Source organism: Symphalangus syndactylus, chromosome 12 (assembly GCF_028878055.3).
Source record: "Symphalangus syndactylus isolate Jambi chromosome 12, NHGRI_mSymSyn1-v2.1_pri, whole genome shotgun sequence".
In the NCBI taxonomy this organism is placed as follows: domain Eukaryota; kingdom Metazoa; phylum Chordata; class Mammalia; order Primates; family Hylobatidae; genus Symphalangus; species Symphalangus syndactylus.
The window spans coordinates 141,681,895-141,700,012 of record NC_072441.2 but is presented as its reverse complement, the minus strand read 5'-3'; the positions used below and the strand labels follow the sequence as shown (position 1 = coordinate 141,700,012).

The 18,118-nt window shown below is 44.2% G+C and overlaps 1 protein-coding gene across 1 annotated transcript; it reads right to left on the bottom strand.

The window, feature by feature from the left end:
* Positions 1-6,148: 6,148 nt before the first annotated feature.
* LOC129468967 (transmembrane protein 256-like) lies at positions 6,149-15,523 on the bottom strand. Its single transcript, XM_055255007.1, has 4 exons — positions 15,480-15,523; positions 13,877-13,989; positions 6,742-6,871; positions 6,149-6,464 (listed from the first exon to the last, which is right to left on the bottom strand). The coding sequence occupies exons 1-4, from the start codon at positions 15,521-15,523 to the stop codon at positions 6,257-6,259; spliced, it is 495 nt and encodes a 164-aa protein (XP_055110982.1). The 3' UTR covers positions 6,149-6,256.
* Between the last annotated feature and the right edge of the window lie 2,595 nt (positions 15,524-18,118).

Below are 18,118 nucleotides of genomic sequence, written 5' to 3'. Positions count from 1 at the left end.
TTTTTCCTGTCAATTGTCTGATAAGTATGCAGTACACTGTAATGGCAACATACATGGTTGCTTTTTAAAAATAATTTCCTCAGTATGAGAAATTTTACAAAGAACAGTGGAAAAACTTTGTGTTTTTAACTCTTGGGTCTCCCTATTTTTAAAAATTGCTATTTGGTATACAATTATTACGTGTCAATTAAAACTAAAATAAAACTTTTAAAAAAGAAATTGCTATTTGAGAATTTAAGAAGAGCTTTTCAGCAATACTTCACTTATGAAAACTTTTACAAAATTGATCAGAGTTCTGGATATGGCTCTTAATGGGAAGATCTATTTAAGCAATGCTTGAGAAGAATCTGCAGTCTCCAGAGGGCAGTGTGGCCACACACTTTATAAGACTTAACTTCTCCAGAGGAGAAGCTGCTCAAATTCATCCAACCTGGGGCTATCCAGTCTCATCTTTAGAAAAATTGTCACCAGCAAGTCCTTTTGCTAAGTCATGGGAGGGACAATTCCTTAGGGAATTTATAGTTTGCCAGAGGAGAAAGTTCTGCATATAACTCTACTAGAAGGCAGTTGTTTTTTCCATCTGTGTACTATCTCCACCATATTTATCAGTTATCAAACATTTATCATGAACTGGGTACATGCCATGTACTGCCTAGGTGCTGGGAACACAGAAGAGTAAAAAATTATTCAAAGAATTCATTCTAATTTGGCATGAGATGGAGGAAGAGGCAGCGAGATTAACACTGAGTGCCTACTATATGTCAGTCACTTTATTTATTTATTTATTTATTTATTTTTTTGTTTTTGTTTTTGTTTTTGTTTTTTTTGTTTGTTTGTTTTTGAGACGGAGTCTTGCTCTGTCGCCCAGGTGCAGTGGCGTGATCTCGGCTCACTGCAAGCTCCGCCTCCTGGGTTCACACCATTCTCCTGCTTCAGCCTCCCTAGTAGCTGGGACTACAGGCGCCCGCCACCACCCCTGGCTAATTTTTTGTATTTTTTGTAGATTTGGGGTTTCACCGTGTTAGCCAGGGCGGTCTCAATCTCCTGACCTCATGATCCACCCGTCTTGGCGTCCCAAAGTGCTGGGATTATGGGCATGAGCCACCATGCCCGGCCTATTTTTTAGATTATTTTATGATTATTTTTTAAACACAGGGTCTCGCTCTGTCACCCAGGCTGGAGTGCAGTAGCCCGATGATAGCTCCCTGCAGCCTTTGACTTCCCAGGCTCAAGCAATCCTGCCACCTCAGCCTGCTGGGTAGCAGGGACTACAGGAGGTGCACGTCACCGTGCCCTGCTAATTTTTGTACTTTTTTGTAGAGATGGTGTTTTGCCATGTTGCCCAGGCTGGTCTCAAACTCCCGGGCTCAAGTGATCCTCCTGCCTTGGCCTCTCAAAATGCTGAGATTATAGGTGTGAGCCACCTCACTGGGTCTGTCAGTCACTTTCTATTGATATCTTTATCCCAGGAACAGAGTGTTGCTGGGCATTGTATCAATACTGCTTCAACTCCAAGAATTTTTCCTTGTAAAATTAAAGGAAAGATCTTGTTATCGATTAATCATTTTATAGTCAGAAACCATGCGGTAGTCAGAAAATAGAAAAAAAACAGTGTTGCTGGGATAAAGATATCAATAAAAAGTGACTGATAGGCTGGGTCAAATGCTTTCCCTTACTCCTTCTTTGGGAGATAGGATCTCTCTTTTTTATAGAAAATTTGTCGTTGTTATTATTATTATTATTGAGATGGAATCTCACTCTGTCACCCAGGCTAGAGTGCAATGGCGAAATTTTGGCTCACTGCAACCTCCGCCTCCCTGGGTTCAAGCGATTCTCCTGTCTCAGCCTCCCAAGTGACTGGGATTACAGGTGTGTGCCACCATGCCCAGGTAATTTTTGTATTCTTAGTAGAGACGGGGTTTCACCATGTTGGCCAGGCTGGTCTCAAACTCCTGACCTCAGGTGATCCACCTACCTCAGCCTCCTCATATGCTGGGATTACAGGCATGAGCCACCACACCCAGCCAGAAACCTCATTATTTTGTATGATTCACGTGTGTCCAAATGGCCTTATTCCCCCCTCACCCCCCACCACTTGTGTCATACTCATGTCCATCCCTGAATTTCTGGGGGATGCATTACATCAGTCAGGAATGGCTTGTGGGCCCACTCCACCATCCTAGGGGGACGGTGGCCACTAAGTAGGGGAATGACAGACTGATCAGCACCATCACAAGGCATGTGTCCCTTTTGTTTCTCTGTTTCTTTGTCTCTTGCCTCTGATTTCTTCTGTGTTGGCTATTCTCCAGAAGCTAGTGGCAAGTCTTTTTTTTTTTGACAGGGTCTTGCTCTGTTGTCTAGGCTGAAGGTGCAGTGGTGCTATCATAGCTTACTGAACCTCATACTCCTGGGCTCAAGCGATCCACCTGCTTCAGTCTCCTGAGTAGCTGGGACTACAGGAGTGTGCCACCATTCCCAGTTAATTAAAAAAATAATAATTTGTAGAAATGTTGCTCAGGCTGACATTTTTTAAAGAGATGAGATCATGCTATGTTGTCCAGGCTGGCGTCAAACTCCTGGCCTCAAATGATCCCCCATCCGCAGCTTCCCAAGTAGCTGGGATTATAGGGTGCGAGCCACCACACCCAGCCAGTGGCAAGTCTTCAAGGAGAAGAGGGACAAAATCAGGGGTAGGTGGGTTGGAAGAAAACTAGCAACTATATTACAAATTGAAGAAGGAAGAAAATAAATTTGGTTTACCAAACATTTCTGGAGTTTCTATGACATGCTAGGAAATACAAAAATGAAAGACAGAAGTTAAAAAAAAATCATGGTATGTTTGAATTACAAGTAATCTTAGTAATTTTTGATTATAACGGATGAGGGAGGAATTGGACCCAAGGTAGGCACCAAGTCCTGAAAGGACAGGACAGAAGTTAAATGGCATTTTACGGAGCTTAGAGTTTATCACATAGGTACAGGGGAATAACGGACTCTAATCTGTGTTAATTTTGCCAGCAGTATTGTGAGTAGGTTGAAGCTAAAGTTCTGCTGAAGAGAGAAGTTCAAGTTTTATTGCAATAGCCAAGCAAAAGATGATGAGGCTTGAATTTGAGCAGTGATACTGCCGTTGAAGGAAGGAATGAACACATGAGGTAGTCAGAAAATAGAAAATGCAGAACTTGGTGACAAAATGGATACACAGAGTGAGGGAAGGAGGCAGACTCATTAGGAGGGCTCCCAGGTTTCTGGCTTGGGCAGCTGGGTAAAAAATAGTGCCACTGAGAGAATGAACAGAGGAGAAGCAGATTTTTAGGAAGGAGGAAGGTGATAAGTTCAGTTTTGTACAAGCTGGAGATGAGAGCTGGTGCCTATGGAATGGAGAAAGAAATTGGAAGCCTTAAATACATAGGTGGTAATTAAAACCATTCAAATGTGTGCCCAGAAAGATCATGCAGGCCAAGAAGAGGTGAAAAACAGACAGTCCTAAGGGGACACAAATATTTAAAGGGTAGACAGAGGAAGAGAGATGTCTAAAGGAAATAAAACATGGATGGCCCTGCGCAGTGGCTCATGCCTGTAATCCCAGCACTTTGGGAGTCCGAGGCGGGCGGATCATGAAGTCAGGAGTTCAAGACCAGCCTGACCAACATGGTGAAAACCCATCTCTACTAAAAATACAAAAATCAGCTGGGCTTGGTGGCAGGTGCCTGTAATCCCAGCTACTAAGGAGGCTGAGGCGGGAGAATCACTTGAACCCGGGAGGTGGAGGTTGCAGTGAGCCGAGATTGTGCTGCTGCACTCCAGCCTGGGCAACAGAGGGAGACTCTGTCTCACAAAACTAACAAACAAACCCCATGGACAAATGGATAAAAAAGAACAAGTTGTCTTAGAAATCAAGGGAAAAGAGCATTTTATCAAGTATGTACAGGATGGGCTATGTAGGAGTTAGCTGTATGACACTGGGCAAGTTAACCTCTCTTAGCCTCAGTTTTCTTATTCATAAAATGGAGATAGTACTAGTACTTACATCCCAGGGTTGGAAGGATTAAATGCAATCATATATGTAAAGGCTTGGAAACACATACACACAAGCTACAAAGAAGGAGGAAGTGGCTAACTATCCAATAGTGATCTAAAAAGACAAAATCTGAAAAGTTTCCATTGGAATTTGCAGCAAGGAAGTTATAGGTGACCCTGGTGAAAGCAACGTCTGTGGCTGGAGAAGGAAGAAGGTTGACTATAGAGATCCGAAGAACCTATAGTACTGTAGTTGGTAGGTTGGATATAAAGGGAAAGAATGAATTCTGATATTAGCTGGGTGGGAAATGGTTCGTTTTTCAGAATGGGAGAGATTGAGCACCTTTACACACTAGCGAAGGAGTCAGTAAAGCGGGAGAAATTGGAAATGCTGCAAAGAGAAAAGACGCACAATAGAGGGCAAACTTGAAGGAAGTTGGAGGGAATGAGATCTGATGTACAAGTGGAAAAAAACTAGAAGATGAAAGTGCGAGAAGACTCTACTGTATTGCCTTTTCTAACTTTTTTGATGTATACGTATAGTAAAATATACAGATCTTCAGTGTGGAGCCCAGCTTGTCACAAAGCAAAGACATCCATGTAACTAACTTCCACCCAGATTTAAAAACAGAAGCCCTCCAGGACCCCTTCTGAGTCACTACCTGAACCTATTCTGGTCAAAGATAACAACTATCTTTTTTTAAAACAGTTTTGTGAGGTGTCATTGATATAGAACAGCTGCACATATTTAATGTTACAATTTAATGGGTTTGAACAGATGCATCACCATAATCAAACATATCCACTGTCTTGACCTGGGTGTGATGGCACAAGTCTGTAGTCCCAGCTACTTGGGAGGCTGAAGTAGGAGGATCTCTTGAGGCCAGGAGGTCAATGCTGCAGTGAACCGTGATGACACCTGTGAATAGCCACTGCACTCAAGCCTGGGCAACAGAGTGAGACCTTGTCTATTAAAAAACAACAACAGGGCCGGGCGCGGTGGCTCATACTTGTAATCCCAGCACTTTGGGAGGCCGAGGTCAGGAGATCGAGACCACGGTGAAACCCCGTCTCTACTAAAAATACAAAAAATTAGCCGGGCGTGGTGGCGGGCGCCTGTAGTCCCAGCTACTCGGAGAGGCTGAGGCAGGAGAATGGCGTGAACCCGGGAGGCGGAGCTTGCAGTGAGCCGAGATTGCGCCACTGCACTCCAGCCTGGGTGACAGAGCCAGACTCCGTCTCAAAAACAACAACAACAACAACAACAACAAACAAACAAAAAGGCGGGATGCAGTGGCTCATGCCTGTAATTCCAGCACTTTGGAAAGCCGTGGTGGGTGGATCCCTTGAGCTCAGGAATTTGAGACCAACCTGGGGAACGTGGCAAGACCCTGTCTCCACAAAAAAAATTTAAAAATTAGCCAGGTATGGTGAGGCATACCTGTAGTCTCAGCTACTCTGGAGGCTGAGGTGGGAGGATCGATTGAGCTGGGAGGTCAAGGCTGTGCATCAAAAAAACAGGAACAAAAGCAAAAAAACACTATCTTGATTTGTCACACCACAGGTAGTTTTGCTCGTTTTGAATTTATATAAATAGAATCTTTTGTTTCTGGCTTCTTTTGCTCAATTTTATGTTTATGAGATTCAACAATGTTGTTGTATATAACCGAGATGTATTCCTTTTTGTTGCTATATGGTATTCCATTATATGAATAGACTACAATCCATTAACCAGGTTTTGGCACCGTGGTTGTTTCTATCTTTTGTGAATAATGCTCCTATGAACATGGGCATACAAATACTTCTTCAAAGTCGCTTTTCAATTTTTTTAAGGCATATACTCAAAATTGCTGGCTCACATGGTAATTCTAGGTTTAATTTTTGAGGAACTGCCGTACTGTTCTCTGTAGCAGCTACACCAGTTTACATTCTTAGCAGCATGTAGGGTAGCTTGGGTTCCAGTTTCTCCACATTCTCACCAATGCTTGTTATTTTCTGTTGTTTTTATTTTTTAATAATAACCATCCTAATGAATGTGAAATGGTATCTCACTGTGGTTTTGACTTTCATTTCTCTAATTGTTAGTGATATTGAGCGTAATTTAGTGTGATTACTGGCCATTTGTATGTTTTCTTTTTTTTTTTTTTTAATTTGCCTTTCCTTTTTAATCCTCTTCTTACTCCAACTCTTTTAAAAAAAACTGCCCAGAAAACCCAGTAGTTAAGCAAAAGGGAGCTCAAAGAACCAAGGCAAGCCAGCCCAAGAGTAGCAGGGTCCCTCCTGCAGGGGCCAAAGTCTGGATGCTGGGGTCTCCACTCAGAGCCTGGTAGTAAAAGCTGGTGCAGAATAAGGTCGTTCCGGAAGCTAGCAATAACCCGGCCCAGAGTGGCTTTCTGCAATGGGGCACCCCTAACAGGGCCAGGCTGTGTAAGAAGTGGTGTTTGCCGCATGTTCTCACTCATAGGTGGGAATTGAACAATGAGAACTCATGGACACAGGAAGGGGAACATCACACTCCGGGGACTGTTGTGGGGTGGGGGGAGGGGGGAGGGACAGCATTAGGAGATATACCTAATGCTAAATGACGAGTTAATGGGTGCAGCACACCAACATGGCACATGGATACATATGTAACAAACCTGCACATTGTGCACATGTACCCTAAAACCCTAAAGTATAATAAAAAATAAAAAAAAATAAAAAAATAAGAAGTGGTGTTTGTTGGCCTTATCAAACAGCTCCTTCCCGTAGGCATCTGGGAATTGGGCACCGTGCGCCCCGTAGGAGGCCAAGCCTAAGGCCGCAGCTCCGGACAAGGCGCCCAAGCGGCGGAAAGCTGCAGAGTCTTTCTCTGTCCCCCAGGCTGGAGTGCGGTGGCGCGATCTCGGCTCACCGCAACCTCCACCTCCTGGGTTCACGCCATTCTCCTGCCTCAGCCTCCCGAGTAGCTGGGACTACAGGCGCCCGCCAACACGCCCGGCTAATTTTTTTGTATTTTTTAGTAGAGACGGGGTTTCACCGTGTTAGCCAGGATGGTCTCGATCTCCTGACCTCGTGATCCACCCGCCTCGGCCTCCCAAAGTGCTGGGATTACAGGCTTGAGCCACCGCGCCCGGCCTCATTTGTATGTTTTCTTTGGAGAAATATCTATTCGAGTCCTTTGCCTGTTTCTGTTTGTTTGTTGTTTTGTTTTGTTTTTGAGCTAGGATCTCTGTCTGTCTCCCAGGTTGGACTGTGATGCTATGATCATAGCTCACTGGAGCCTCAACCTCCTGAGCTGAAGAGATTCTCCTGCCACAGCATCCCAAGTATTTGGGACGACAGGTGCACGTCACCACCCCCAGCTAATAATTTTTTGTATTTTTTTGTACAGATGGGGGTCTCACTATGTTGCAGGCTTGTCTCGAACTCCTGGGCTCAAGTGATTGTCCCACTTAGGTCTCCTAAAGTGTTAGGGTTACAGGCATGAGCCACCGTGCCCGGCTCTAGTTCCTTAATCTCTGAAGGACAATTTTGATAAGTAATATTGTTTGATGACTTTTTCTTTCAGCACTTTGAAAATGTTATTCTGTTGTCTTTCAGCTTCTATTGTCCTGTTGGAAATTTAGCTATAAGCTCCTTTGAAGGTCATTTCCCTTTTTCCTATGGTTATTTTTAGTATCTTCTTTTTGTCTTTGATTTGCAACACTTCTACTATAATAGGCCTAAGTATTTTTGTATTATCCTTCTGAGGACTTTGTCTCATTCATCTTTGTGAAACCAACACACAGTGTCTGGCATATAGTAGGTGCTCTTTATTTTTTTTTTATTTTTATTTTTTTTTGAGACGGAGTCTCGCTCTGTCGCCCAGGCTGAAGTGCAGTGGCGCGATCTCGGCTCACTGCAAGCTCCGCCTCCGGGGTTCACGCCATTCTCCTGCCTCAGCCTCTCCGATTAGCTGGGACTACAGGCCCCCGCCACCACGCCCGGCTAATTTTTTTTTTGTATTTTTAGTAGAGACGGGGTTTCACCGTGGTCTCAATCTCCTGACCTCGTGATCCGCCTGCCTCGGCCTCCCAAAGTGCTGGGATTACAAGCGTGAGCCACCGCGCCCGGCCAGGTGCTCTTTAATGTATGGTAAACAAATGAAATCCAGAGGCTCCCACAGATACTTAAAGAAGCAATACTCGAACTTCTCTCTGCCCTAAACCTTGCTGTCCTGGTAATACTGTCTCATTTAACCCCGAACTCCAGGCCTTGTGATCTCTTTCCTTGTCCTGCCTCCTGGCCCCTGCACTTGGCATTTGGGCTTGGTTTCTCTTATGTTTAGTCTTCTTCCTCCAACTGCCTTCAGAGTCTCAGTGTCCCATGTGATATTAACCCTCCAACTCCAAGTGTGTGTCAGGGTGTGGGGGAGAGAATTCATACATTAATAATAATGAAGAGTTTAAAAATTTTTTGTTAAAAAAGATCCCAAATGCAATGACAATTTATTTTACATATTGCCTTTCAATACGTAACATTTTATATAGTTGTAAAGTTAATACATTTAGGATTTTATATTCTGATATTTGCATTAACTGCCACATAATGAGCAGTCATTGTTTTTCAAGACTGAAATCATGTGGTCATAATTTATTTGGCAAGCATTTACTGAACATCTATGTCCTGTCTGACACTGTGGTAGACCCTGGGGCTACAAAGATAAATAGTATATGGTTTTCTTCATGCTTTTGAGACTTACATGTTTAGTGGGAGAAAGAGGATGAGGAAGAGGAATGCTATGTCAACAAAGGACACCAGCAAAGTGTTTTATATTTTGCACCACAGGAAGTGCAGGAAGGAGGGAATGTCAGGAAGTTGTCATGAAGGCAGGAAGACATGACCTGAGTTTTGAAATACAAGTGGGTTTCACTAGTCAGATGGAGATGTTGAAGTTGTAGGGTGTTAATAAATCATATCCTCTTCTCTGTACCAGTTCAGAACGAATTGAAAAGTAGATATCAAAAAGTTGGAGGAAGGGCCGGGCATGGTGGCTCACGCCTGTAATCCCAGCACTTTGGGAGGCCAAGGTGGGAGGATCACTTGAGGTCAGGAGTTCAAGACCAGCCTGGCCAACATGGTGAAACTCCATCTCTACTAAAAATGCAAAAATTAGCTGGATGTGGTGGTGTACACCTATAGTCCTAGCTACTCAGGAGGCTGAGGAAAGAGAATCGCTTGAACCCGGGAGTCAGAGGTTGTAGTGAGCTGAGATCATGTCACTGTACTCCAGCCTGGGCAACAAGAGACTCCACTTCAAACAAAAGAAAAACAAAAATAAATAAAAAACAAAACCTGGGCGTGGTGGCTCAACTTGTAATTCCAGCACTTTGGGAGGCCGAGGTGGGCGGAACTCAAACTCCCAGGCTAGTTTGAGACTAGCCTGGCCAACATGGTGAAACTCTGTCTCTACTAAAAATACAAAATTAGCCGGGTGTAGTGGCGCACAGCACACACCTGTAATCCAGCTATTCGGGAGGCTGAGGCAGAAGAACCTCTTGAACCTGGGAAGTGGAGGTTGCAGTGAGCTGAGACTGTGCCACTGCACTCCAGCCTGGGTGACAAGAGTGAAACTCCGTCTCAAAAAAAAAAAAAAAATTGGCTGAAGAGCAAGGTGTTGGCTTACTCGCTAATAAGACTTAGATAAGAGGGCATGGTTAGAAGTGAGGACAGGCCGGGTGTGGTGGCTCATGCCTGTAAGCCCAGCACTTTGGGAGCCTGCGGTGGGCCGGTCACAAGGTCAGGAGTTCGAGACCAGCCTGGCCAACACAGTGAAACCCCCCTCTCTACTAAAAATACAAACATTAGCTGGGTGTGGTGGCAGGTGCCTGTAATCTCAGCTATTGAGGAGGCCGAGGCAGGAGAATTGCTTGAACCTGGGAGGCGGAGGTTGCAGTGAGCCAAGATTGTGCCACTGCACTCCAGCCTGGGTGACAGAGCAAGACTCCATCCTGAAAAAAAAAAAAAGTGAAGGCAAATGGTAATGCTAGTATTTCTCTTTATTTCATGTGCTTTGCCTACCTACCTAGTCACAGTAAGTGCAGGACAACCTTGGCTTTCCACACAGTGAAGGTGCCTGCTTCTCTAAGCCTATTGACTAAGCATGGTAGGATAAAATTGAAAATAGCACCAGCCAGCTGTGGCGGCTCATGCTTGTAATCTTGGTACTTTGCGAGGCCAAGGTGGGTGGATCACTTGAGCTCAGGAGTTCAAGACCAGCCTGAGCAACATGATGAAACCCCATCTCTACAAAAACAAAGAAAAAAAAGGCCGGGCACGGTGGCTCAAGCCTGTAATCCTAGCACTTTGGGAGGCCGAGGCGGGTGGATCACGAGGTCAGGAGATCGAGACCATCCTGGCTACACGGTGAAACCTCGTCTCTACTGAATATACAAAAAATTAGAAGGGGGTGGTGGCGGGCGCCTGTAGTCCCAGATACTCGGGAGGCTGAGGCAGGAGAATGGCGTGAACCCAGGGGGCGGAGCTTGCAGTGAGCCGAGATCCCGCCATTGCACTCCAGCCTGGGCGACAGAGCGAGACTCTGTCTCAAAAAAAAAAAAAAAGAAAAAAACAATAGGCATGGCGTGCTCCTGTAGCCCCAGCTACTCAGGAGGCTGAGGTGGAAGGATCACCTGAGCCCAGTAGGTGGAAGCTGAAGCCATGATTGTGCCACTGCACTCAAGCCTGGGCGACAGAGTGAGAGTCTCAAAAAAAAAAAAAAAAGAAAGAAAGAAAGAAAAAGAAAAGAAAGAAGAAAGAAAATAGCACCAAAAATGTAAAATACTTAGGGATAAGTTTGAAAAAAAAAATGTGCAAGACCTGTGCATTGAAAACCAGAAAACATTACTGAGAGAACTGAAAGACAACCTACCCAAATGGAAAAATACACTATGTCCATGGATGAAAAGACTCAATATTGTTAGGGTGTTATTTGTCCCCAAATTGATTTGTAGATCTAACACAACCCTAATCAAAAGTCAGCTGGCTTTTTTTTTTTTGGTAGAAATTTATGGTTGATTCTAAAATTTATGTGGGAATGAAAAGGACCTAGAATAGACACACACACACACACACACACACTTTAGAAAGAAAAACCTAAAAACATAGTTGGATAACTTATACTACCTGTGGAGGGCAGATTCTAAGGTGGCCCCATGACCATCTATTGCTTCTAACCAATAGAATATGATGAAGGTGATGGGATGCCATTTGTGATTGCGTTAAGTTATAAAAGACTCTCTTGCTAGCAGATCCACGCTAGAGTCTCTTCCTCTTCTCCTTTCTGGCCATGTTGAGGAAGCTTATGTAGCAAGGAACTGGGGAGGCCCCTTGAAGCTAAGGGTGCCCACCAACAGCCAAACAACAAAAAACTGAAGCTCTCAGTTTCCGTTTACTAACTACCATGTGAGCTGGAAAGCAAATTATTTTTCAGTCCAGTCTCCAGATAAGAATCCAGCCCTGGCTTATATACACCTTGACTGCAGTCTCTGGGATTCTTCACAGAGGATTTAACTAAACCATGCCCGGATTCTTGACCCACAGAGACTATGAGATAATAAATATGTGTGTGTTAAGCCTCTAAATTTTTCTTTTTTTTTTTTTTTTTGAGACGAAGTCTCACTCTGTCGCCCAGGCTGATGTACAGTGGTGCGATCTCGGCTCACTGCAACCTCCACCTTCCAGGTTCAAGTGATTCTCCTGCCTCAGCCTCCCGAGTAGCTGGCATTACAGGCTTGTGACACCATGCCCGGCTAATTTTTGTATTATTTATTTATTTTTGAGACAGAAACTCACTTTGTCACCTAGGCTAGAATGCAGTGGCGCAATCTCGGCTCACTGCAATCTCCGCCTCCCAGGTTCAAGCAATTCTTCTGCCTCAGCCTCCCAAGTAGCTGGGACTACAGGCATGTGCCACCATGCCTGGCTAATTTTTATATTTATTTATTTATTTTTTTTAGTAGGGATAGCGTTTCACCATATTGGCCAGCTGCTCTCGAACTCCTGACCTCGTGATCCGCCTGCCTCTGCCTCCCAAAGTGCTAGGATTACAGGCGTCAGCCATCATATATATATATATATATATATATATATATACAAAAACATAAAAATTTTTGTATTTTTAGTAGAGATGGGGTTTCTCCATGTTGGCCAGGCTGGTCTCAAACTCCTGACCTTGAGTGATCCACCTGCCTCAGCCTCCCAAAGTGCTGGGATTACAGGTGTGAGCGACTGCACCTGGCCAAGCCACTAAATTTGTAGTAATTTGTTATGTATCAATAGATAACTACCTTACACTATCTGATCTCAAGATTTATTATATAGCCACAGTAATCAAGACAGTATGGTATTTGGCATAAAGAGATATGCGGAACAGAATAGAGAGTCCAGAAATAGGCCCAGACATACATAACCAGTTAATTTTCAACACAAGTGCTAAGGCAATTTAATGGAGGCAATGCTTTCCACAAATGATGCTGGAACAATTGGATAGCCATGAGCAAAAAATTGAACATTGATCTTTACCTTTCACCACACACAAAAATTCGCTGGAAATGGATTAGGGACTTGCTGGGCATGGTGGCTCACATCTGTAATCCCAGCGCTTTGGGAAGCCAATGCTTGAGGCCAGGAGTTCAAGACCAGCCTGGGCAACGTAGCAAGACTCCATCTGTACAGGAAAAAAAAAAAAAAAAATTAGCCGGGAGTGGTGGTGTGATCCCAGCTACTCCGGAGGCTGAGGTGGGAGGATGGCTTGAGACTGGAAGGGCGAGGCTGCAAGCTGCAGTGAGCTATGATGGCACCGCTGCACTCCACTCTAGCCTGGGTAACAGAGTGAGCCATTTCTCCAAAAAAAAAAAAAAAAGGAAATGTTTAAAAGACTTTTATAGACAAATGGTCATAGTAATTTCATTTGTAATGGCATCAAGCTGAAAACAACCCAAATGTCCATGAACATGTAAATGAATATACAAATTGTCATATATCCATACAATGGAGCACACTCAGCCGTAAAATGGAACAAACTTTTTTTTCTTCCTTTCTTGTTGGGAAAAGTGATGGTCAGGTCCAGGGAGATGAACTATTGATTTACACAACAACATGGGTGAATCTCAAAATACTTGTAGTGAGTGGAACAAGCCAGACCCCCTCTCCCCCAAATTATTCCAGTTATATAAAATACTATAAAATGAAAACTTATCTATGGCGACAGAAAAGAGATTAGCAGTTGCAGAGGGAAGGGCAGAGGGGGAAGAGAGGCAGGAAACAAAGAGGCAGGATTAAAGTTTGGCGGGGAATGAATAGGGTCGTTATATTGATTGTTGTGAAGGTTTCATGTGTGTATATTTGTTTCAAAACTCATCAGACCGCACACTTTAAACATGTGTAGTTATTTTATTTTTTAATTTTTAGTTTGACTCTTGTTGCCCAGGCTGGAGTGTAGTGGTGTGATCTCGGCTCACTGCAACCTCTGCCTCCTGGGTTCAAGCGATTCTCCTGCCTCAGCCTCCCGAGTAGCTGGGACTACAAGTGCCTGCCACCACGCCCGGCTAATTTTGTATTTTTACTAGAGACAGGGTTTCACCATGTTGGTCAAGCTGGCCTCGAACTCCTGACCTCAGGTGATCCACCCGCCTCCGCCTCCCAAAGTGTTGGGATTACAGGCGAGAGCCACTGCACCCGGCCATGTGCAGTTTATCGAATGTCAATTATGCCTTAATAGAAGTTGGGGGCTTGGGAAGGGGAAGAACTCAAACTTTCAGCTACTCCAGGATCTAAATTTAGGGACGGAGGGAGGAGCTGGGTCGCGCATGCTCAGTCCTTCCTCCACGCTCACCAATCAGATGCCAGTTGCGTGACGGCGTGGGTGGAGCCAAATGTGGACCTGTGAGGACGCCACGTGAGAGGGAAGCCCGTGAGGCCCACGCAGAACTCGGGAAGCCTTTTATCCTGAGGACATAGGGGAACAATTGAAGGACTATATTCAGGCAAGTAATTTAATCCGGTGTGCATTTTAAAGCAGCAGTTTGTAGCTGTGTTGAAAATGGGCTCAAGAGGACGGGGAACGACCTGTTGTTGGCAGGCTGTGGAGATACCTATATATTTTTCTTTAATTTTTAATTTTTATTTATTTAATTTTTTTTTCCTGTCAGCCTTCTCTTAAACCGTGGACTCTAGAGGGAAAGGACCTCATATTTATCACCCAAGCGTTCCTGCCCTGCGTGTACCCCTGCGCCTGTGGCTGGGAGTCCATGTTTTTGTTGAAGGGGTTGACTAATCTCAGGTCACACTGCTTGTTAGAGCTTGGATTCAAATCTAGGTCTTTTTGTCGTCAAACCCTGAGGTCTTTCCTTTAAAGCACAATGAAAATCTAAAAATATTTGGTATTCGTTTTAGGATTCGTCAGTCGAATCCCTTCAATGGCATTGCTGACCCTAAAATGCCCACCTTAAGAAATGCGAGACCTGTGAGGGGGATTTGTGTGTTTTCAGAAATTACACAAGATCGGCCCAGCACGGTGGCTCACGCCTGTAATCCCAGCACTTTGGGAGGCCGAGGTGGGCAGATCACTTGAGGTCAGGAGTTCGAGACCAGCCTAGCCAACATGGTGAAACCCTGTCTCTACTAAAAATACAAAAACTAGCTGGGCATGGTGACAGCTGCCTGTAATCCCAGCTACTCGGGAGGCTGAGGCAGGAGAATCTCTTGAACCTGGGAGGCGGAGATTGCAGTGAGCCGAGATCGGGCCACTGCACTCCAGCCTCGGCGCCTGAGTGAGACTTTGTCTCCAAAAAAAAGAAAAAAAATTAAGAAAAAGATTATAACGTATGTTTTTTTTTTTTTTTTTTTGAGACGGAGTCTCACTCTGTCGCCCAGGCTGGAGTGCAGTGGCGCCATCTCGACCCACTGCCCGCTCCGCCTCCCAGGTTCACGCCATTCTCCTGCCTCAGCGTCCCTAGTAGCTGGGACTACAGGCGCCAGCCACCACGCCCGGCTAATTTTTTGTATTTTTAGTAGAGACGGGGTTTCACCGTGTTAGGCAGGATGGTCTCGATCTCTTGACCTCATGATCCACCTGCCTTGGCCTCCCAAAGTGCTGGGATTACAGGCGTGAGCCACCGCGCCCGGCCGTATGTATGTTATAAAGGAGAGTATTTGAACAGACACCTATTATCCACCATTCATTTTATCTCCTCCCTACTGAGAGAGAATATGAATATTATTTTTACCTTTATTTTGTTTTTTTACCTTTATCTTTTGAGATATTCTGTGTGCTACTTCATAATCCATTCCCATTCTTTCCCCTCTAGGATGTAACTACCATCTTGACATTTGAGTTTACCCTTGCTTTTTCTGTATTGTTTAATATGTATATTTGTATCCTTAAACCACATAGTTTACTTTTGCATGGTTTTGAATTTTACAAATTAGAGTCATACCATAAGCATTCTTCTGCAGCTGGTTTGTTGTCACTCAGTATCATGTTTCTGAGATTTATGTATATCACAATTCATTTATCTGTTCTATTATGGATGGATTTAGTGTAGTTTTCAATATTTTGCTATTACAAACAGTGCTGCTAAGAACATTCTTGTGCCTATCTCCTCTTGGCGATGCTGAAGATTTTCTGTAGTGGAATTGCTGTTTTATAGGGTGTGCACATCTTCAACTTTACCAAAGAGTCTATTGGTTGTACCAGTTTACACTCTCACCAACAGTATCTAATAGTTCTCATTATTCTACTTCCTTAACTTTTGCCTGATTTAGTGGGTGAAATTGATGTCTCATTGTGGTCTTTGTATTTTCCTTATAAATAATGAGATTAGGCTGGGTGAGGTGGCTCATGCTTGTAATCCCAGCACTTTGGGAGGCCAAGGTGGGTGGGTCACCAGAGATCAGGAGTTCAAGACCAGTCTGGTCAACATGAAACCCCATCTCTATTAAAAATATAAAAATTAGCCAGGCATGGTGGCGCACACTTGTAGTCCCAGCTACTCGGGAGGCTGAGGCAGGAGAATCACTTGAACCCAGGAGGCGGAAGTTGCAGTGAGCCAAGATTGTGCCACTGCACTCCAGCCTGGGCGACAGAGCAAGACTCTGTCTCAAAAAAAAAAAAAAAAAAAAAATTAAACTTTACAAACATGATTTTTAGTCTGGGTGTGGTGGCCCATGCTTGCAATCTCAGCACTTTAGGAGGCCAAGGTGGGAGGATCACTTGAGTCCAGGGGTTCAAGACCAGCCTAGGCAACATAGTAAGACTCCATCTCTATAAATAATGATTTTTGCCCTTTTCTTCTTCTGTGAAATAGCTGTAAATAACTTTTGCCTTAAAAAAAAATAATTGTTGGCTGGGTGCGGTGGCTCACGCCTATAATCCCAGCACTTTGGGAGGCCAAGGTGGGTGGATCACAAGGTCAGGAGATTGAGACTATCCTGGCTAACACAGTGAAACCCCATCTGTACTAAAAATACAAAAAAATTAACTGGGCGTGGTGGTGCGCACCTGTAGTCCCAGCTACTTGGGAGGCTGAGGCAGGAGAATGGCATGAACCTGGGAGGCGGAGCTTGCAGTGAGCCGAGATTGTACCACTGCACTCCAGCCTGGGCAACAGAGCGAGACTTAATCACAGAAGAAAAAAAAAAAAAGACTGAAGTGTTCTGTTATTCCTTGAACATTTGGCAGAACTCACCTGTACCATTTGTATTTTATTTTTTGTGGGAAGATTTTAAACTACTGACTCAATTTCTTTTGTTTTGTTTTGTTTTTTGAGATGGAGTCTCGCTCTGTCACCCAGGCTGGAGTACAGTGGCATGATCTCGGCTCACTGCAGCCTCCGCCTCCCGAGTTCCAGCGATTCTCCTGCCTCAGCCTCCTGAGTAGCTGGGATTACAGGCATGCACCATCACACGCGGCTAATTTTTGTATTTTTAGTAGAGACGAGGTTTCACCACATTGACCATGCTGGTCTTGAACTCCTGACCTCAGGTGATCTGCCCATCTTGGCCTCCCAAAGTGCTGGGATTACAGACGTGAGCCACCGCGCCTGGCCCGACTCAATTTCTTTAATCATCCTGGCTAAACCATTTTAGCTAATGGTTTGAAAGTTTTATTTCTATTCTTTTAAATTTTATTTCTATTCTTTTTTTTTCTTTTAGAGACAGGATGTGGCTCTGTCGCCCAGGCTGGAGGGCAGTAACGTGATCATAGCTCACTGTAACCTCAAACTTCTGAGCTGAAGTGATCCTCCTTCCTCAGTCACCCGAGAAGCTAGGACTATAGTGATGTGCCACTGTGCCCAGCTAATTTTTTAATTTTTTTGTAGAAACAGAGTCTTGGTATGTTGCCCAGGCTAGTCTTGAACTCCGGGCCTCAAGCGATTCTCCCACCTCAGTCTCCCAAAGCACCAAAGCACTAGGATTATAAGTGTGAGCCACCATGCTTGGTCTATTTCTGTTCTTTTCAGTTTTTATTTTGTGTGTGTGTGTGTGTGTGTGTGATGGGGGCCTTGCTGTTTTGCCCAGGCTGGTCTTGAACTCAGGGCTCTGGTGATCCTCCCACCTCAGCTTCCCAAGTAGCTAAGATTACAGGATTGTGCCACCATCCCTGGCTACTTTTTTTTTTTTTTATTGGAGTATTACTCTCTATGCTTACCAAAGTCTAAAGTTAATCAATACCTTTATCCTTGTCCTAAACAGTACAAGGACCTCTAGAACACTTTAGCTCTGATCACCCCATCTCCCAACTTACATGCTGTTGACCAATATTTTAGTTCTGTCCCATTAAAAAAAAATCTCTTTTTTTTTTGATATAAAAAAGTTTTATAACCAAGCTGTATGGACATTAGGGGGCTTAGGTCTTAGCAGCAGGGCACTGGATATGTCAAAACTGATTGCTTACTCTAATACCTCAGACCACTGGTAGCACTGGATGTCCTGGAAGCTCTTCTTAATGGGCTGTATTGGTCAAGAGTAGATCTCACTCATCTCGATGATGGTGATGAGTTGAGATAACTTATATCGTGGTGATAGTCCCTCAGTTGTTTTGTTTCATACCAACTCTTGGTTTCATAGCTATAAG

Excerpts from the sequence above, each read along its gene's own strand:
- LOC129468967 (XM_055255007.1), bottom strand. The coding sequence starts at position 15,523 with ATGATACTGAGTGACAACAAACCAGCTGCAGAAGAATGCTTATG. Across the intron at positions 6,872-13,876 it reads ACGCAACTGGCATCTGATTG|AGAAAGACTCTGCAGCTTTC; the intron begins GTGAGCGTGGAG and ends CCTGGGGGACAG. Across the intron at positions 6,465-6,741 it reads GAGCTGTTTGATAAGGCCAA|CAAACACCACTTCTTACACA; the intron begins CAAACACCACTT and ends GAGAACATGCGG.